Below are 21,357 nucleotides of genomic sequence, written 5' to 3' on the forward strand. Positions count from 1 at the left end.
GCGGCACTTGCCCGGCGCGCAGTTTAAATGCCAGGCGGCGCCCAGGTCCGCGTGAAAGCCCTGCGCGGGTCCCATTCCCTGTAGAGGCTGTGAGCGCTGCCGCGGTTTGGGAAGTTATCGCCGTGGCGGTTAAGCGTTTCCCTGTCTGTCCTACATCAAGGGAATGAGGACGGTGTGGTAAAATCCAGGTAACCTGTGGGAACTGGTCCCCCTGAGTATAGGTCGGGCTTTCGCGGCACGTTACCTGCGGACGGGAAGACCCCGGTTAAGAGCGGGGCGGGGGGCGGAGTGCTGTATGGAAAACCAGGTAAATTGTGGGTGAGGGGTTCCTGCCCGGGAGTGTCTAAGTCCTCTACTTAGAATGAGGAAGGAGCTGCTGGAGTTGGAATGATCCCACCCCCCACCCCACCCCCCATGGGGAGAGAGGACACTGGGCAGAGGGGGGACCAAGCTGTCCTGCAAGTTCAGCCTTTGAGTCCCTGTGGAACTGACCCTCTTGGTTTGGACTGGAAAACCGGGTTGTTCAAGTCCACGGAGCCTAATGGAACATTATGCATTTTAGTCATGTATGCAAATGGAGCAGAGAGATCAGCAGGGGTCCCGGGGGCTCCATTGAGAAGCCTCATCCCATTGGCTGCTTGGTTCCCCTTCCCGGTTATCATCTGGGCTCCGGGTCAGAAGGTTTCCCGATAGCCAAGCTACATGGTTGTCGGCTATTCACCGTCCATACTTACTGAATATTTGAATAAATGACGATGTCGTCTGTTATCCTTATAATACTGCTCCTTTATTAATTCTCTGTTGGGGACTAGAAATCCGGCTGACTCCTTTTGTGGGGCAGGGGACTGTAACCGTTAAGTCATCTGCGGGTATAACTTCATCTCCGTATAGCTCCTTTCCAGCACATCACTGAGACCATTCTGATTCTTTTTTCTTAAGTGATCCACTGTAGGTGTGCCAAGTGTTTCTGTTATCCTACAAAGCGGAGAATAAGAAGAAGGCCCAGAAACTTAACCCTCTTGAGTCTCCCAGAAGACGTGCTCTTTCACATCCTGAAATGGCTCTCTGTTGGGGACATCCTTGCCGTTCGATCTGTAAGTTGCCCGATGAAGATAGTGTCAGCCCTAGCGGTGTTGGTCATTCCATCAAGGTTTCAGGTTCTTAAATGTCAGAACAGAACTTTGGCTACAAAAAGAACAGAGGAACAAGGATGGTAATTGTTAATAGATGCTTGAGTTTGTTCTGATCATGGGAAACCTAAAAGTAGTATGTTCACTATAATGTTTAACAGAGAAGCCACTTTTTTTTTTTACGGCAGTAAAATTTGTATCTCTTAAGACATAAGACATTACATCTGAAACTAACACTGTATCTCAATTGTACTTGACAAATAAATTTTTTAAAAAATTTTGAGCCCTAGCCAGTTTGGCTCAGTGGATAGAGCGTTGGCCTGCGGACTGAAGGGTCCTGGGTTTGATTCCGGTAAAGGGCACATGCCCAGGTTGCAGGCTCAATCCCCAGTAGGGGGCGTTCTTGAGGCAGCCGATCAATGATTCTCTCAACATTGATGTTTCTATCTCTCTCTCTCCCTTCCTCTCTGAAATTAATAAAAATATATTTTTTTAAATTTTTTTGAAAAAAATTAAGATATTAGTGCTTGCTTCGGCAGCACATATACTAAAATTGGAACGATACAGAGAAGATTAGCATGGACCCTGCGCAAGGATGACATGTAAATTTGTGAAGCATTCCATATTTAAAAAAAAAAATTTAAGATATTAAAAAGAATAAAAGTATATCCTTGAGAACAAATCCCATGTAATATTCAGTACTGAAAGGGACTCGGAGTTATTTTACAGACATTGGAACTGCAGCCTCATTTTGAATGACTTAACCCAAGGCATATAGTAAATTCGTAGGAAAACAAGAACCCACTTCTCCAACTCCCAAAGCCGCCTCCATTTGGGTTATAATATCCATGGGTGCTGAGTTTCCAATGGCGGTGGGAACGTTAGCGCTTAGATTGCTAACCAGTGATTAGGGCTCCCGCCCAGAGCAGAGGCTCCAGGTCCTACCTGAGGCTGCTGTCAGTCTTTTCCAAGAGTCCGTTGACCTCTAGGCTCCATTCATGCTCCCATTGCAAGACTCCAGGCAGAACAATACAAAACGGATTTTTGGCCCTTCCAGGTTTGGCTCAGTGGATAGAGCGTCAGCCTGCGGACTGAAGGAACCCGGGAGGGTTCGATTCTGGGGAAGGGCACATGCCCAGGTTGTGGGCTCAATCCCTGGTAGGGGGTGTGCAGGAGGCAGCTGATCAATGATTCTCATCATTGATGTTTCTATCTCTCTCTCCTTCTCCATTCCTCTCTGAAATCAATAAAAATTTTAAAACAACAACAAAAAAACAAATTTTTGTCCTAGCTGCTCCTGTTAGACTTGGTTCCTCTGTTCCTTGTAGCTATATATCGTACAGAGGTGTCATTCCCTCTTTCTCAGTCTAGATGATTATTCCCCCTTCCAGGACCACTGTCTCCACCTTTATTTATTTATTTTTTTAATTTTTTAAATATATTTTATTGATTTTTTACAGAGAGGAAGGGAGAGGGATAGAGAGTTAGAAACATCGATGAGAGAGAAACATCAGTCAGCTGCCTCCTGCACACCACCTACTGGGGATGTGCCCGCAACCAAGGCACATGCCCTTGACCGGAATCGAACCTGGGACCCTTGAGTCCGCAGGCCGACGCCCTATCCACTGAGCCAAACCGGTTAGGACCACTGTCTCCACCTTTAGAGCCACAGAGAAACTTATTTCTGGGCTCTTTTTTCTATTCAAAGCCACTGTTACTTTAAGACACAGAGTGGGGGCCTTTACTACTAGGGTAGGGAAGAGGACAGGAGGCCCTACATTCTGTCTTCAAGAGCTCCAGAGGCATGGCTTCTGGGAAGGTCCCTTAATTCCCACCTACCCTGCTTCCGTTGCTCTGCAGGTGCACTCCCACCTGAAGTACCTGGTGGACAACCATGCCAGCGTGTGGGCATGTGCCAGCTTTCAAGAGCTGTGGCCTTCTCCAAGGAACCTGAAGCTCTTTGAAAGGTATCTCTGCACCCTGGGAATAGCTTGGTTTTCTCCCATCTTGGGGCCTCCCTGATATCTCAGCGTGTGTCCCAAGGCCTGACCTGGGAATGATTTTCTTCCTGTAGCCTCTGCCAATTCCTTATCCCCCCAAGGAAGCAACTAAGGGCAGTCAACCTCACCCACTGAGTCACATGACTTCCAGCACAGTCATCAGTCATCCATACCACCAGCACAGGCCTGATTCTCATTAGTCAGAGTGGTGCTTCTGAAGAGTCCCTCTTGGGCTGTGACCCATCCCTTGTGACTCAAACCCCGGTCATCTGTGTGCGGAAACTTTATTCAGCTCTCTTTTCTTTTGGTCAAAACCATATGATTTAAATCCTATTGCATTTCGTTCACTGGCTGATCCCATCCCCCTGCTAGAGATGGGACCCAGAGGCAGGACCAAAGTGGGTGTGAGCCCTAAGGCCTGTGAATCCTAGTGTGACAATGACTAAACACACCGTCCAAGTGTGCCAGTAGTTTCAGGCCGGCCACCCGAGACATAACCCACAAACTGTACAATTTACCCTTTTTAAATGTGCAACTTGATGATTTTTAATATAGTCACAGTTATGCAACCATCAACACTATCGAACTTTATAACATTCTCATTACCCCAAAATGAGACCCTGTACCCATTAGCAGTCATTCCTTATTTTACTTGCAATCCCCCAAACCCTAGTATCTGTTTCCTCTCTCTGGATATGCCCATTATGAACATTTCATATAAGGAATCATACAACTTGTTGGCTTCTTTCACTTCGCATGTTTTTAAGGTTCATCCGTGTTGTATGATACATAACTGCATTAGCTAAAAAAAAAGTTGCTATTCAGAAAATAAGTACTCTAGCTTCAATTGCTGTGATGGAACATAACCTTGATGGAATATAATTCTGTGATATTTTCTGTTCTTAATGTTGTAGGGCTGCTGAAAAGGGAAATTTTGAAGCTGCTGTGAAGCTAGGCATTGCGTACCTCTACAATGAAGGCTGTAAGTCCTTGCAGGGCTGGAGCTGGCATTGCCCCTCTTGGTATTGATGTTTTAGAACAAGCATAAGCTCTTCTCGGTGTTTGTAATTTAGTTGCTCTTCTTACTGTATCTGGAGGTCTGCCCTACTGTCTTCTCCAAGGAGCTTGTGCCAGAGGTGCCCTATTGAGGGACCCATTGATGAAGTTGGATTTTTGTACGTTGGAAGACTCACCTCTCATTTTAATAAATCTTTTCATTTCAGTCAGCAAAGAATGACTGAGCAGAGACTTAGAATGAGGGCTACTCAGGCAGCAGCCTTCCCCTGGCTGCCTGCCCTCTCTCCAGTCAACACCAAAACCCGTGTGTAGACTCTGGCTCCTTGCCTCAGCCACAGTTCCTCTGTGGAACTCTGGAGCAGTGGTCAAAGTGTGCCTAATTCCGTAGGATATCAAGAACACAGGTAGCCAAGGCTCTAAGCCGGAGGCAGGTACAAGCAGGTCAAAGGCAGCATAGTGACTGAATTTCTTTACCCCCAAAGGTCAGGTGCTCTTTGAAAGAATCTTATGTGGCCTTCCACCAATTCCTGCCTGTTTGCTTAGCACACTAAGGACTAGCCTAGGGTGCATCCTGTCTGGTTCCCAAAACACATTAAGATTTGAGTATAACAGCCGTTTTTCTGTTTCTAAAAGATCTGGCATCTTATTGAGAAATAGCCCCTGCATGTGGTCAGTTGACAAGACTGTTGTGACTAATAGAAACAATGAGCATTCCTCCAGGCTGAGAAAAGCTGCAGTCCTGCCCCAAACCTCCCATCAGATAGCAGTTCCCAGACAAAATTCGCATACCATACAACTCACCCATCCAAAGTATATAACCTAGTGATTTTTGGTATATTCACAGAGTTGTGCAGCCATCACCACTGTCTGATTTTGGAAATTCTCATTACCCCCAAAATAAACTTGTTAGCAGGGGGGTTGCCAGCAGTACCCAACAGGAGGGAGGGTGGGCATCTGACACCTTCACAGAGAGCACCTTCCCAACCTTCAAAATCCAAGCTGTTGGGAAGACCCTGGCAGAGGTACATGAGTCACAAAGTAGGGAGAGAAGGGGAAGGAGCCCCCCATTCTGGAGGGCTTTTATCTCCTCAGACACCAGCAGCTCTGCACTGCAGTGGACTTGGGGTTTTAGACTTTCACAAAAGATCATGGAGAACTCTCACATTTGTCCTCGAGACATCCCTGGGTCATGTTCTGTCCGCCTCTACAGTGTCTGTGTCTGATGAGGCCCGCGCAGAAGTGAATGGCCTGAAAGCCTCTCGCTACTTTAGTCTCGCTGAGCGACTGAATGTCAGTGCTGCGCCTTTCATTTGGCTCTTCATCCGTCCTCCGTGGTCAGTGTCTGGAAGCTGCTGCAAGGCCGTGGTTCACGAGAGCCTCAGGGCAGAGTGCCAGCTGCAAAGAGTGAGTCCTGGCCAGGGGCGCATGTAGGGTGGGCAGCGCTGGGCAGTTCAAGCCCCACAGGATCCCGGGAGGTGAGAAACCTTGAGGAGAGATGCTGTGGACCATATAAAGTCAGGGACCTGAGGGCTGTGGAGGCACAGAAAACCAATAGTCTGGATGTGGGAGCGTCTGGAAATGCCCGAGCAGGAGAGGAGGCCTTGGAGCCGGGGTTCAGGGGAATCTGATGAGCTGGACTGCAGGCACAGTGACAGCTGGAAAGGCAAGAGGTTCCATGAAGCAGGCGGTCCTTTGCAAACCCCACAGACTGGGAGGGGCAGCCCCGGATGTTCTCTCCTCTGGTGATCATACTTCTTTTTCCTCCTTCCTTAGACTCACAGAGCGTCCATACTGCACTGCTTGGGGAGAGTACTGAATCTTTTTGAGGTGAGTTGGGTTATCTATCCCACTTGGATTCTGAGTTTTATGTGTGCCTGGCCTGGGTGAGCATACAGAATACAGCAGCATCACATGTCCATGCTGCTCACCTTTCTGCCAGCCACAAACACCAAGGATGAGGAAGTAAGTGAAAGGCAGCAAAAGGGGCTGTCCAGGGTTCGAAGCAAGAGTCCTGACTGTGAGAGGCTGCGTGGAGCCAGGTAGAGCGTCTGAGTGTGCTTATTTGTTCCATGGTTCTGCTATTGGTGAGCCTCTCCCACTGCTCACCCAGACCTCTCCACATTTGACAAGAAAGCTTTAACAAGCTTTGTTATTAAGGAATTCCCTCTGCAGCAAGTCAGGGAAGGTGGTGGCTTCTGGTGACAGGTGTGCATTGACAGTAACAGGGAGGGACACTGAGCATGAGGGAGGGGGTGGAGGAGCCCCAAGATAGCCTCCAACATCACCATCTGGGGGGTTCAGTGTGGAGGGCTTGCCCTCCAGTAGGCCTAGGGCCAAGCCAAACACAAACCTGGTCAAGGAGAAAGCAGAACCTGTGAGGGCAGAACTCGTGAATTCACTTTCCCCGTTGATTGTCAAATGTATGTCTTAAGATAAATCATTTCTACTCCGATTTAGTTAACTCATTCTTATTAAAGAGCAATGCATGGGGACACTTAGAGATATGGAGAAAGATGAAGATGGTTACTAGAATGGGTTAGCAGAAAGAGAATAAGAAAAGAATAAACTGCTTGGACTTTTCCAGGATGAAGAGAAAAAGAAGCAGGCTCGTGAACTGTTTGAAGAGTCTGCTAATCAGGGATGTTTGACCAGCTCGTACCTCCTCTGGGAAAGTGACAGAATGACGGATGTGAGTGGACCAGGGTCTGGGGAGGAGGAATTATGTTGGCCAAAGGCACAGTCTCCAAATTGGCCCTTGGATGAGGTTGTCAGCACAGGAAGGATCCTCATACATCTAGTAGGCCCCTGGAACCGCTGCTTAGTGGGCCACTCTCAGCACTGTCCCAAAATGACCACTGTCATTTAGAGAATAAAAGGCTTAGAAGAAAGTGCAGCCAGAGACCCTCTGGGGATGTTGGGGGAAACATTTAAAGATCCCGTAGGTCAGTTCTGAGTTTTTCCAGAGACACAACAGTATAAAGTCATGGTGACTTTCTTCCATTGACAGATGTCTGATCCTGGACGGTGCCTCCACAACTTCCGGAAACTCAGGGACTATGCTGCCAAAGGCTGCTGGGAAGCCCAGGTGAGGAGGGAGCTGGCCTTTACCTCCTGGACTCTCACTCAGGAGGCCATAAAACTGGAGTTGTGTCTTAAAGGAGTTTAGCTCTGGGGTGTTTGGGAGGAGAGCCTGGAACTGCTGCTTTCTTCTCTGTCCATTACCACCCTATTGTCTCAAAGCCCATCACCTCTAAGCCAGTCTCTTAATTTCTAAGTGCCTGGGGACTGCATCTGCTGTCAAAATTCATACTGGTCCCTAAAGTTGTCTTGCAGGTAAAGCTTACCTCAGCAACAGATCTTGAAGCTCCTTAGAGCAGGTGGGCATGTGGAGTGCTGTCTTATTCTCATTGTTTGACCTACTCACCAGGTTGTCCAGTGTCAGAACCAGAACCCTTAAGGATTTGTAGTTGGTGTTCTTTAAGCACTCTCCCCTTGTAGCTGTAAAGTCGTGATTTCAAGACAAAGAAAGCCAAGCGGGTAGAAGCTCAACCAATCAAGTGGATGGTTGAGAGTCACCTACCCTCAAAAGCTAAGAAAGAAATCACAAAGCGGTAGGTGGCTCAGCCTGACATGTCACAGAGCCCTGTAATGTTTATGTCCAAAAAGGCAGTCAGCACATTTATAAGACATGACAATCACAATGTGGTTCTACTTGTAGCTCAAACTCATCAATAAGAGTAATAAGGTCCTGATAAAGTCCACAGGGCCTCAGCGCCCTCTGAGAAAAGAGGAAATAAACACAACTGAGGAAGCAGAGCAGCAGCATTCCCATCACTGCTGGCTGAAAGGGCAATGCATTTCTTCTATCTGGAATATCTAGCTTTCACAATTGGGAGTTGAACAGAAATACACTTTTTTTTTTAAGTTACCAAACACTTATTGGTTGAACTGCTGTACCAGGTTAGGAAGGGGACTGACATTTTGTTACATACCTTTTATCCTTTTTAAAATTCTTTATCATGTGATATATTATTTCAAAAGGAATCATTAAAATCTTAGTCATACTGGTTACAGAAGGCTTGAGGCATAAGGAGGGCAAATGTGTATACACATGTCTTCTCTCTCAAAAGCTCTTCACATTTGGAAATGGAAAACCTCAAAAGTCACTGCTTTGTGCTCATTCTGCATGTCTTTACTTCTCAGCTGTCTTTAGCCAAAGCCTGTGCAAATGGAAACCAGCTTGGACTAGAAGTGAAAGCATCCAATGAGATAGTCTGCCAGCTCTTTCAGGCTTCCCATGCTGCTAATAAGCAGAAGGTCTTTTCTGTGCAGAAGGGACTCAACGACACGATGAGGTGAGGGGTTCAAGCCAGAGCGTCTGATTGGAAGGCAGAGTGACCACTGGTCTCTGGTGCAAAGGGAGCTATTCATTCTGTTTCACCTGAACCACCTGTCACAGAGCACTCTGTGTTGTCAACCCCACTAGGATCACCCCATTTGAGTGTGTGTGTGTGTGTGTGTGTGTGTGTGTGTGTGTGTGTGTGTTTTCTAAGTTATCCAGGGCTTTTAAGAGAAAATATTCGTCCTAAAAAGTGTTGCTCTCTCCAGTTTTCCTTTTTAAGCCTCAGAACAAGTTAAACCATTTTAAACATCTTTCTGAAGCCCCCAAACCACCTTTTCTTTATAAGCTATCATTACGATCATCAACATGGTATGTGAAACTTCATGGCTGTCTGAGCCAGCCTGAACCAGGAGCTATGCCCTCTGGGGCAGCTGCAATGTGCCCGGTGTCCTAAAACCCCAGCAATACCCACCTCTTCCTGCAGGCCCATTTTCCTCCAAGGTTTAGAGATAAGGCACTTCTTATGTTCAATCACAGAACATGTTAGTAAAATGGAAAATGTGAATAATTTTGTGAGCTCATGTAAGAGATTTCTAATACATTTGGATTTATAATGGGCAGGCTCTGGCTATACTCTAATAGACAATGCCCAGCACATAGTAAGTTCTCAGTAAACATTTATTTTTAGAAGGATCTAGCGTTTCCTGGAGAGGTTTAATGTCTAACACACACAGTGAGGGATGCAGCATCCTTAGATCCCACATTAAATGTCACAATCCCTTCCCCCCTCCTCTCAGCTCTTCCCTTTTTCTGTTGGAAGAAATTTGCTGATAACACCTTGTGCCCCTCTCAGTCTGCCTCTTTTTTTTTTGGACTGTTGCTATTTTGGGAGCAGCAGTGTGTAATAAATTTCACTTTTTTTTTCCTTGTTAAGAACTAAAATAATTTTATTGCGATACTATCATTTCAGCCCTTGCGTTGAGCATCTTTCCATTTTCCTCTGTGCCTAGCAACTGCCAACTTTTTTCTTTTTTTACTGAGGTATAATTGACATGTAACATTATATTAGTTTCAGATTTAACCATTTTAAAGTATATACATTGGTTATTCTGTTTTTATAAGCCAGATTAAGCTTGTTAATCTGTTTGTGTAGGGGAACTTCCTTTTCTGTTCCAATAGTGGCTGGTTTAAACCTCAAATACCTGATACTCATGCTATCTTCCTCCTTCTGGGAGAAACTAGAGGCTTGTCTTCCTCCTTCATCCTTTCCTCCTTCCATTCCACCTCCATTGCTTCCCTCCTTCCATTCCACCACTTTGACCCCATCTTTCCCTCCTTCCCTCTGAGATGCTTCTGTCCTGCCTGACACCAGGATCCCATCTACCCTGTCTGTGCAGAATCACAATTTTGCTCTCTCTTACTTCTGTTCTCTGTGTCCCCTCTCTTTTGTTCAGAAAGGCATTTCCCGTACTCTAGTATCCTTCCCATTGCACGCAGCATTCCTTTGTGATGTCTGTGTCCCTGACCCCAGGCTATAGCCCTCTCGAGGAAGGACCCCATGTGTGTTGTCTCTGTGCTCCATCAGGGTTGGTGGGTGACTAAGAAAGTCCAGTTCATGGGCTCAGTGCATTCTGCTTTAGTTGTGTTCTTGGCTCTTTGCTCCACTGCAAAAGGTTTTGGTAAATGACCCCATAGGTGACTTGCAGGAAGGCCAAAGCTCTCGCACCTTTGAGTGTCTTTTCTCTGGTCCTGGGGTCTGTGATCTGTCCCACCTCTACCTTGCCCCTTACCTGTGAGTATCAGGTCTTTCCAGTGCCTGGGGGACCCTGTGGGGAAGGCAGAGACACAGATATATGAGCCACCTACCTCCCAGAAACAATGTCAGGAGATGTGGGGCCTCCCCTACCCCCTTGAATGTGGCGTCTCAGCCTGGGATGGTTCCTGGGTAAACCAATAGTGCAGATGACCAGCTCTCTCACTTGAGACAGATGGACCATCTGAATTGGGAGACAGGACACTCATGAGTGCTCGCTCTAGTGTTCAGGGGTGGTTCTCTTCCCAAAGGTACATTCTAATCGACTGGCTGGTAGAAGTTGCTACCATGAAGGACTTCACAAGCCTATGCCTTCACCTGACAGTGGAGTGTGTGGACCGATACCTACGGAGGAGGCTGGTGCCCCGGTACAGGCTCCAGCTGCTGGGCATTGCCTGCATGGTCATCTGCACTCGGTGAGAAGCTCCCCACAGCTATGCCCTAGTCCAGTGGTTCTCAACTTTCTGGCCCTTTAAATACAGTTCCACATGTTGTGACCCAACCATAAAATTATTTTCGTTGCTACTTCATAACTGTAATGTTGCTACTGTTATGAATTGTAATGTAAATATCTGATATGCAGGATGGTCTTAGGCGACCCCTGTGAAAGGGTCCTTCGACCGCCAAAGGGGTCGCGACCCACAGGTTGAGAACCGCTGCCCTAGTCCATGGGCTGGCTTTTCAGTGAAATAAAACTTCAGCGCCCCACTTGGTTAGATGGGGGTTTGAATTTTAGGGAGTGCTCAAGCCATGTAGTCCTCCCCACAGGGACAGCTGAGCTTGGAGTGTGGGCAGCCACTCATCCCAGCACATGGTCTCAGGACCCAGAGTGTGGCCTTACTTGGTGAGGCTCAGGTTGGACCCCACTTCTCCTGGCCCCTGAGGTGACTCAACAAGGAGGGAAAGTCAGAGTCCTCCACCCAAGATCATGAAAGATTGCTTGTTGGCAGTCATGTTCCCAATAATATGTTTCTCAATTATTTATTACCTAAATCTGCTGTCCTTTAACAAATACCTGTCCACCCAGTTTTGGAAGTAATATGAACAGTGATTCCCACCATACATTTTGTATTTTCTAGTTTTCCTAAACCAGATGGTCTGCCATTTCCCCTGGGCAGTGCTTTCCAGACCAACCGTCTTTGTCTGCAAGGCTTGGGGGAAATAAGGAACAGGCTCATTGCACACAGTGGTGTGAATTACGGGGAGATTGATTTCTTTTGCACAATAACCCAGAGGCATAAGATCCAGGCTCATCATGTCATTGGGACGGATTTTCTGTTTCATGGAGGTCACAGAGGAGCCCTAGTTTCTGTCTTATTCTCTGCCACCACCATTCCATGACCCCTAAGGTCACCATGTCCACCTCTGCAGCAAGCTCAGTCACATGGCCACATGTAACTAGAAAGCATGGTCTCTGGTCGTATGACCACAGGTGGAGGGAGCATGGTGGACTCAGGGCCAGCAAGCAGACTGCCGCACACTGTTTGGGCCCCTTAGTATTTCAAGTCTCCTCACCAGAGAGGGCTGAATAGACAGGGCCCCTGCCTCCTGTACCTAGGTGGCATTCTTACATCCTTGCCATCGGAAACCAAGTTATTGGATCACAAACTGACTAGCGGTGAGATGCTAATTGCTTTAAAAATTTTTAGAGGCTGAGATACCTCCACCTCTGCTCTAAAAGCAGCACTTGCCATGACTCCAAGCACAGGGCTCTCATCAGCATCTGTGGTCCCCATGCCTCAGCAAATGTAGGAGCTGCAGAGTCTTAGAACAAAGTGATCACAGGCCTGGCCCCAGCCCACCCTACCAGGCGAGGCACCCTCAGCAGGCCACTGGACCAGTGTGTTCACTGATAGTTGGCTCTCGTGGAGAATAGAGAACAGGGTGACCACCTGCCTAATGGACAATCAAATTTCCAGTGGCCAGACTCTGTGCTACGTACAAACCTTCAAACAACCTCTAGCTCAGTTCTGTTGGCTCACCTGCCTCCTAGGTCTAAGCCATTTATACTCACTGTAGAATCTGGCACAAAGCAGGGCAAATCCCCCTCACTCGCTAAGAGGATTGACCAGTCGCGTCATTCATGAGTGCCTTTGGCAGAAACATCTGTGTGCCTGGAGGTCCAGCCACTCACAATGGTCTGTGGCACTAATCCCTCCTCCTTTCCAGCCCCTTATGACAGGGTTATGTGACCTCTTCAGTTCCTGTCTGTGGTCACAAGCATCCAGGTCTATTCCTTGACCTCCCCACCCCCGGCCTCTTTTACTGAAGCCTAAAGTGATTGCCTCACTGAGGGAATTGAGCTCAACTCTCAGACCCCATCTCATATTCCAGGTTCATCAACAAAGAGATCTTGACAATCCGGGAAGCCGTGTGGCTCACAGACAATACGTACAAGTATGAGGACCTGGTGAGGATGATGGGAGAGATCATTTCTGCCCTGGAAGGGAAGATTCGAGTAAGTGGCCTTTTTCTTTTTTTTTGTAAATCAAAGTGGAGGTCACATGAGGGAGTGGCAGGATCTGAGGGCAACCTCATAATATTGAACTTTCCTGCTCTGAGAAGTACTCCTGGACCCAGAGGTCATCTTATCACCACATGCCCTGGCAACCATCTTGAACATCAGTCATGCCAGACTCTGTGCTGGGCCAGCCTCCCTGTTGAGTGGGTAGATGAGCTCTCTGTGTGCTGAGACCCCACCCCACGTCTGCCTTCCGGTTCTCTCTAGGTCCCTACTGTGGTTGATTACAAGGACATCTTGCTGACGCTGATCCCTATGCCACCAAGAACCCAGCACCTGTGCAGCTTCCTCTGCGAGCTCTCCCTACTGCACACCAGCCTGGCCGCCTACTCCCCAGCACGCCTGGCCGCAGCCGCCCTGCTGCTAGCAAGGTTGACACATGGGCAAAGTAAGGATCCTGTGCTTCAGGCCAGCCGCTCAGCTCAGGCTGAGCCAGGGGCCTGGGCAATTCCTGGAGTCAGAAAATGATGCTCAGATATAAGTGGGGAGAGGGGAGAAAAAGAAGCAGGCCCATCTCTCCTGGAGAAGAAAACACTAGAATGGACTAAAAACCATTCCCTTGGGGTGAGTTTGGGGATGGTTCTAGCTTAAGTACAGGAGTGGACAAAAGTAGGTTTATAATTATAGTACACCAAACACAGTATTTATTCTTGTATTATTATTTATTTATTTTTAAAATATGTTACTGATTTCAGAGAGAGGAAGGGAGAGAGATAGAGGGATAGAAGCATCAATGATGAGAGAGAATCATCGATCGGCTGCCTCCTACATGCCCCGCTACTGGGGATTGAGCCTGCAACCCGGGCATGTACCCTGACCAGGAATCGAACCTTGACCACACCAGCCAGGCTTGTATTATTACTTACTAATTATTATATTACTAGAGGCCCTATGCACTAAATTCGTGCAAGAGTAGGCCTTCGCAGCCCCAGCTGCCTCGGGCCTCGCAGCCCTGGCTTCATCCAGACAGTCGTTCCGCTGTTCCGCCGTTTGGTTGATTTGCATATTATGCTTTTATTATTATAGATTTTCCATATGAACAACTTAAGCCTACCTTTGCCCACCCCTGTATTTCCCACACTGTTGACAGTGAGGAGGCATGCTTTGTATGTGGGGGTCTTTGCAACCCTGAGCTCCAGGAAATCCCACAAGAGAACCATCTGGGTTGTATGTGTGAGTGGGTGTCAGAACAGCCCCACCATTCCTGCTTTTCTCCCCAGCACAGCCCTGGAGCACTCGACTGTGGGACCTCACTGGCTTCTCCTGTGAAGACCTCATACCCTGTGTCTTGAGTCTTCACCAAAAGTGGTGAGTCTGTAAAAGGAAATGGATTCTCCCACCCTACTTCTGCCACAGAGGCTGGGTCCTCAAGTATAGAGAAAAGGAGGGGGCTCTCATGGGAGGACCATCAATGCACACAGACCTTTCCTGCAGTAAGTTGTGAGTATCAGGTTGGTGGTCATAGCCAGTCCTTGCAGCTGATTGGCCTGGGGGTAAATCCCTCCCATTAATGTGCCAACAGCAATCAAGGCTCAACTACAAGAGGACAGTGTACACAGCCCACACAGGAGGCACACCTCAAGTGCCCAGCTTGGGTGATTGGGTAGGCTGTGCCACTGGACCCTATAGAACACATACTAAGTTAGTCCACTCTACCAAGGCTGGGAGATGTAGCAGCTCTACCTAATACATAGAAACAAACACAGGGAGGCTGCCAAAATGAGGAGACAAAGAAACATGCCCCAAATTAAAGAACAGAAAAAGAACTAAATAAAATGGGGATAAGCATTCTAGATGCAGAGTTCAAAACACTGGTTATAAGGATACTCAGTGAACTTAGTGAGAACCTCAATAGCATAAAAAAGGACCAGTCAGATATGAAAAATACACTAACTGAAATGAAGGATAATTTATAGGGAAATAACAGTACAGTAGATAAAGCTAAGAACCAAATCAGCAATTTGGAATAAAAGGAAGCAAAAAAACACCAAGTCAAAACAGCAAAAAGAAAAAGGAATCCAAAACATGAGGATAGTGTAAGGAGTCTCTGGGACAACTTCAAGCTCACTAACATTTGCATCATGGCGTTGCCAGAAGGAGAACAGGCTGGTCCCACATGTGGTGATTAAAAATTGGGAGAGCTATCTCAGCTGCAGAGGTCAAGAAATTGAAAACCTATTTGAAAAAATAATGACAGAATACTTCCCTAACCTGCTGAAGGGAATAGATATAGAAGTGCAGAGAGTCCTAAATAAGATGAACCCAAAGAGGCCCATACCAAGGCACATCATAATTAAAATGCAAAAGGTAAAGGCAGAGAGAATCTTAAAAGCAAGAGAAAAGCAGTTACCTTCAAGGGAGCTCAATAGAAACTTTGAAGGCCCAGAAGGGATTGGCAAGATATATTCAAAGTGATGAAAAGCAAGGACCTACAACCAAGATTATCCAGCAAAGCCATCATTTAAAATCAAAGGGCAGACCAAAAAAAAAAAAAAAAAGCTAAAGGGTCTTCTTTAAGAAGAAGAAGAAAAGACAAGATAAAAAATATGAACAATAAAATGGCAATAAATACATATCTATCAACAATTGAATCTAAAAAACAAAATAACAGATACAGAGAACATTTGCCATTTGCCAGATGGAAGGTTGTTGAGGGGATGGGTGAAAAAGGTGAAGGGATTAAGAAGTACAAATTGTTAATACATAATAGTCATGGGATATAAAGTATAGCATAGGGAACATAGTGAATAATCTATTAACTATGTATGGTGTCAGATGGGTGCAAGATTTAGCAGGATGATCACTTAGTAAGTTATGTAATGTCTAATCACTAGAGTGTACACCTGAAACTAGTATAATAATGTATGTCAACTATAATTGAAAAATAAAATGGTTTTAAAATGGGGCGGGGGGAGGGCTGTACTCCTTACATATATTACCCATATTCCCTCGCCCTTCCAGCCCTAGGCAAACATTCATCTACTGTCAGTCTCTATGGACTTACCTGTTCTGGACATTTCATAGAAACGGAATCATACAATATGTGACCTTTTGTGGCCGACCTCTTCCACCCTCATATTTTCCACTGTAATATTCTACTGTGTGGATATTGTGTTTATAATTTGTGCACTGATGGATGTTTGGATTGTTTCATGCTGCTGTGAACATCCACAGACAAGTTTCTGTGTGAACATGTGTTCACATGTCTGTTGGGGATACACCTGGGACTGGAATGGCTGGGTCATGGGTGACTCCAGGTTTAACTATTAGGAACAGCTAGACTTTTCCACAGTAGCACCCTGCTTTACCTCCCGTCACTGAGCTGTTTTTGAAAGTATGTTGTCCCCTCTCATTTCAGTGAGGGAGGCTAAAAAGGAGTCTCTTGGGCTGGGTGTGCTGATAATGCCTGCCCCGGATCCCCACCTGCCCCCCACTGTCCCTCATGTGTCCCTCTGTTTGCAGCTTCCATGATGACGTCCCCAAGGACTATAGACAAGTCTCTCTGACTGCCGTGAAACAGCGATTTGAGGACAAGCGTTACCAAGAGATCAGCCAGGAAGAGGTGGGGGGTGACAGCTACCCCTGTCTCCTGGTCTGGGTGGGAACAAACCCCTGCCTACCCCTTGGGGCCTCTTCTCTCCCTCTGACCCTGGCTTCCTCTCAGGTGCTGAGCTACAGCCAGGTGTGCGCAGCTCTAGGAGTGAAACAAGAGAGCCCGGAACCCACGTCTTTCCTCAGCTCAGGGGACATTCACACCTTCCTTAGCTCTCCTTCCGCAAGGAAAACCAAGAGGTTAGTAAGCCCAGTATCTTAAGGGTGTGATGCAGTGTTGGCTCCTGTGTGCTTGGGCCTGGGTTCCCTCGTGACCCCTGCAACTGCCTGAGGGGCTCCATACACAGACGGTTCCTATGGCATAGCGGAGAAGGAACAGATTCTATGAAATTGAAGCTGGGTTGAATTCAGGCCTCAGGCCCCCGGGCCTGAGCTGCACTCCACAGCGCTATCCTCCTTCCTCCAACGTGCTGTCTCTTGCTTTGACTGGTACCCTTTGAGGGAAAATAGGCTTGAGCATAGGTTGAGCCCAGCTCAGGCTCTGGCCCTGCCACGCACCTGTCACATGTCACCCTCCCTGGGCCCTCTACTCCATGGTGTTACCACCTGGCTGTACCACCTGCAATAACTTTTCTTCCCCACCTCATTCACCTGAAGAATTCGCACTGATCCTGCAAAGTCCAGATGAGCCAGTGCTCTCACTGCACCTCTGGCCTTGCCTCTGGGACTCCAAGGGCAGGCACTGGGTGGCTGTGTTGTCTCTATCACAGCACACGGGGCAGGGCAGGCAGGTGCCAGGGACCTAATGCTGCTGCCTATGACTGAGTTCCTGGCCTCCACATCTTAGGAAGCGAGAGAACAGCCTCCAGGAGGACAGGGGTAGCTTCGTCACCACCCCTACCGCAGAGCTGTCCAGCCAGGAAGAGACGCTACTGGGCAGCTTCCTGGACTGGAACCTGGACTACTGCTCTGGCTACGAGGGCGACCAGGAGAGCGAGGGCGAGAAGGAAGGTGATGGTAAGTCCTGTGGCCACAAAGCTACCCAGGGGCTATGCCAAAGGGGGCAACGAGAAAAAGGGCAGCTCTCATCGAGGGCCCCTGGCTTTACCTGCAAGAGAACATGTCCAGACACAGGTAGACGTGAGAGAGCAGAGTCCCTAGGACACCACAGCAGCGTTTGGGGAGAGAGGATTTAAGCCAAATGTGTGTCCAGTTTCAGGCAGGCCTGTGTTGATTTCTGGAAGGGACTCACTGGGGCAGGGAAGAGGAAGAAGTCCTGTCTGGAGTTTACAATAAGATCTTTCTAGAACATTGTGTGAGATGTGTCCCCCACTGCCCTGTGCAGCTTTGTGGTTCTGTGCCTCACACTCCTCCAGGGTTCAGGGGAGGCTGCAGGGGGCTCTATTCTCATGTTTTCAGGTACTTATCTGCATAGAAAACCCAATTCAAGCAGTTTCTGTCAATCTCCTGATTGCTTGCAAGCTTTTGTGTCCAGGGAATTAAGTAAATTATTAGATGACCATTTTGTTGTCACTTCCTACTATCCCCCAAGTCCTATTGGGTTCCCCAAGCTTGAAGGAGGCATTTCATCCTCCATTCTTTAACTCAAAGGAGATCAGTAGAGGGGACTGTCTAGTGAGGTCCAGTATATGTACCAAGAGAACTGGGTGAGAGTTGGTTGGACCCTAGGCGACCAGGGTCCCAACTGGGTAGGGGGTCACCCTGATGCTCAGTCTATGGCCTGACCTCTCCTCTGACTCCTCCTTCTCCCATAGTGACGGCTCCCAGCGGCGTCCTTGATGTCACTGTGGTGTACCTCAATCCAGAACAGCACTGCGGCCAGGAATCTAGCGATGAGGAGGCCTGCCTGGAGGACAAGGGATGCCAGGACCTGCACGCCATGGTGCCAAGCACCCAGACACCTCTGGCCCTAGGGCCCAAGCCCCCTCTCTGTGGCAGCAGGGAACTGGGCAAGGACATTACAACCTCAGGGTACTCCTCCGTCAGCAGCGTGAGTCCTACAAACTCTGTGAATGGCGGCCCTCCCCAATCTACCTCAGCACATTCCCCAGGCAGTGACTTGAGCACACTGCATTGCCATCATCATGCCAGGAAGTCGTGTTTACAGTGTCGTCCCTCAAGTTCCCCAGAGAGCAGTGTTCCCCGGCAAGAGGTGAAAAGGAAAAACCTATCTGCCCCCAGCAAGGAGGAGCAGGACACGAACTTGGGCTTCCTGGAGCTGTGAGTGTGTTAGTGTTTGCTGCAGTGAATGTTCGCAGAGAGAGAGCTGCTGCTGCACTAGAAGTGGGAGCACTGGAGATGAATGATGTGTAGACCCCAGTGGCCTCAAATGGGGAACAGAGAACTTAGGAAGGGCACTGAGTGTCTTTCACCAGGCGAGTCCCATTCCAGCTATCAGAATGTCTAAATCAGAACAAAAACTCCGATCCTTCTCTTTGAAAAGTTTAACCTCAAAGCAACACTGTGTGAAGCCTATTTCTCTGTGTTCTCCTGTGTCTGTCCTGCTTTCTCTTTGGGAAGCTTAAGCCCATGGCCTGACAACCCCAGCCCCACTGAACCCTCATCACAGTAGCGACAGCTTTCACAATTGAGAACACGTGATCCAGGTAGCCTGGCACAGCTTCTCCACTCCCTCCATCTATCTGGTTTTAGGTTCTAGGGGGAGCTGAGAGCTTTGAGTACAGGTCTGTCGCTGTGCCCACCTCACCCTGCCCAGGTTATCTACTCCCTCACAGGGCAGTGGGCCCCGTGGTGAGGGAGCCCTGCCCTTTTCATTGTCGGACTACATGTGATGACCAGACATGAAGGCCCTGACTTTTTGCAGGACAGGACCTTGATGTCTTGGTCATAGGCTCCCTCCCAGCTCATTTTAGAAATCTGTCCCTCCTCCCAGAGTGATTTGTCTGTGTCCCCAACAGATAGTCTCCATATGGACATCTCTTGCTGTGCTGAATTTCTGGGCCATTTCTTTTTAAATAGAAGGTATTAAATTTTTAAAAACAAGGGATTCTTAACATTATTTAGACACAGCTAAAGATAATCTGATTCAAACCCCTCAAAGCTATCCTGATACTGTTTATGCAAAAAGAATTTTCCTAAAGAGGTTAGCCAGGGGGAAAAAAAACATCATTTGTAACATCTGAAGTGACCCAGATGCAGAAGAGCAAGATTGAGAAGAACTGTCCCTGCCTACCGGGCGAGGATGGGTCTGCTGTGGGTTCCTGAGAATAACTAGCCGAGACACTTGGGGCAGCAGCCAAAACACCTGAGAGATCTGCCCAAGAGCAGTGACCCTGACCTCTCCGCAGTTGGGTTGACCACTGACACTCGCCATGCTGTGATAACTTGTTTCTTCTCCAAATGTCAGAAAGAACCACTTGACTGGGAGTGTCCCCCAAATGCTCTTGAACCAGAATTACAATGCCTGTGTGTGTGTGTGGTGTGTATCTATGTCTTTTCTACTGTAAGAGAATTTTGCAACTGTGTGCCCCTGGGCATGTGTGAGCCTGTTTCTTCGCCTGTAAGATGGGGCAATATCTACCTCACAGGCCTGTTGTGAGGATTAAACGTGATGATGACAGTGGAAGCTGAGTGGTGTGCATATCTGTACTGCCTTCTTGTCACTTCCTACTGTCAACAAAGTCACATTGTGGCACTTTATGGCCCCTTACCAAAATCCCAACTCTGGGTGAACCCAGTTCTTTGCCTTCTCCCAGCCTGCACCTGTAGGGGAAACTACTCCTGTGGAACCTAACACTCCATGACCACAGTGTGGAGTCTCCCTGCATCTTTCAAAGTTCTAATGATCACCTTAGCCCTATGACTGGTGTGGGGTCTCCTAAGTGCTGATGGGAAGCGTTTTCCCCTCCCCTCCTACCTCACAGAGAATCTCATTTTGGTAGAATGGCATCAGCCTCCCCACATTAGACATGAAAACAGGCCACAGCAGACGGAGGGGCCACGCTAACAGCAGCCTCAGGGCTGCCTGGGTCCCAACCCCTTTGTGCCTGGCCCCCTCAACTCCCCTCTTTCATGTCTCTCTCCCCTATGCTGCACCACCTTTCTATTAGTGACTATAAAATGGACAGCTCTCCATCTGTAAACATGCCCGCCCCCCCCAAGATTTGTGGTCGTAACCCAAGATTTTTGTTTATTCTTTTCTCCAATTACATTGGGGCTTGCCGCCTGCATCACTGCCCCCACGCTGGGTGTTCCCTTAGTCACTGAAGACCCACCCCCATCCCTTGGACAGCGTCCTAGTACAGTCTCCCAGTGCTTCTTTGACACCGGGCTCTGCTGTCACTCCACCTCTCTGGGCTCCAGCTCTCCTTCCAACACCCATTCCTCACCTGTCCCTGTCCATGCACACCTGCCTCACCTTGAACCCTCTTGCTTCATCTCTACCCACGTGCCTACCTGATGTCTCCCCTGAATGTCATCACCGCACCTGTATGTCCAAAAGTAAACACTCCCTTCTTCCTCACCCCCGCTCCCAACACACACTTCATCCTCATCTCTAGCAACTGTTGCCAGTAAATAGCGATTGGGCCCATCCTGGCGTCAGCAAGACCGGCCGGCCCCACTTCCGAGTGCCTTCAGTAAGAACAGAGACGCCAACTGTGAGCGATCACAGATGCTACCATCTACCAGTTAGCCGCACCGGAAGCCTGCGCGGCACCCGAGGTCCGCTCCTCCAAGCCTCGGGGCCTGGCTCCCAGAGGACGGGCCCGAGCGGCCAGGCGCGGGGAGGCAGGTGGGCTGGGTGTAGGGGGAGGAGGAAGGTCCTGAGCTCCTGTCTCCGGATTGGATAGTCCGCCGGAAATGGGCGGTCTTATAGCCCGGAAGGGGTGGGACTTTCCGCCGGCGGCAAATCCTGAAGACTGACTACCGTCTTCATGCTACCGCTCGGTTGCTCACGCCGGTGAGGCCGGCGCTGGGGCGAGGGCGGGAGCGGGGGCGGG

At 48.4% G+C, this 21,357-nt stretch overlaps 2 protein-coding genes across 2 annotated transcripts in view; both read left to right on the forward strand.

Annotated features, from left to right (window-relative positions):
- CCNF (cyclin F) overlaps positions 1-19,982 on the forward strand; it is a 20,685-nt gene extending 703 nt beyond the window's left edge. The window contains exons 2-17 of the mRNA XM_014542179.1: positions 940-1,094; positions 2,991-3,097; positions 4,045-4,112; positions 5,358-5,551; positions 5,921-5,974; positions 6,732-6,836; positions 7,155-7,232; positions 8,351-8,502; positions 10,554-10,718; positions 12,637-12,760; positions 13,031-13,211; positions 14,044-14,131; positions 16,286-16,385; positions 16,488-16,615; positions 17,223-17,392; positions 18,151-19,982. Coding sequence (XP_014397665.1) covers positions 940-1,094; positions 2,991-3,097; positions 4,045-4,112; positions 5,358-5,551; positions 5,921-5,974; positions 6,732-6,836; positions 7,155-7,232; positions 8,351-8,502; positions 10,554-10,718; positions 12,637-12,760; positions 13,031-13,211; positions 14,044-14,131; positions 16,286-16,385; positions 16,488-16,615; positions 17,223-17,392; positions 18,151-18,620 — 2,339 coding nt within the window. The 3' untranslated portion in view covers positions 18,621-19,982. The remainder of the gene's footprint in view (positions 1-939; positions 1,095-2,990; positions 3,098-4,044; positions 4,113-5,357; positions 5,552-5,920; positions 5,975-6,731; positions 6,837-7,154; positions 7,233-8,350; positions 8,503-10,553; positions 10,719-12,636; positions 12,761-13,030; positions 13,212-14,043; positions 14,132-16,285; positions 16,386-16,487; positions 16,616-17,222; positions 17,393-18,150) is intronic.
- A 233-nt stretch (positions 19,983-20,215) lies between these two features.
- LOC102260628 (chromosome unknown open reading frame, human C16orf59) overlaps positions 20,216-21,357 on the forward strand; it is a 5,296-nt gene continuing 4,154 nt past the window's right edge. The window contains exon 1 of the mRNA XM_014542181.1: positions 20,216-20,222. Coding sequence (XP_014397667.1) covers positions 20,216-20,222 — 7 coding nt within the window. The remainder of the gene's footprint in view (positions 20,223-21,357) is intronic.

Source organism: Myotis brandtii, unplaced genomic scaffold (genome assembly GCF_000412655.1).
Source record: "Myotis brandtii unplaced genomic scaffold, ASM41265v1 scaffold292, whole genome shotgun sequence".
In the NCBI taxonomy this organism is placed as follows: Eukaryota; Metazoa; Chordata; class Mammalia; order Chiroptera; family Vespertilionidae; genus Myotis; species Myotis brandtii.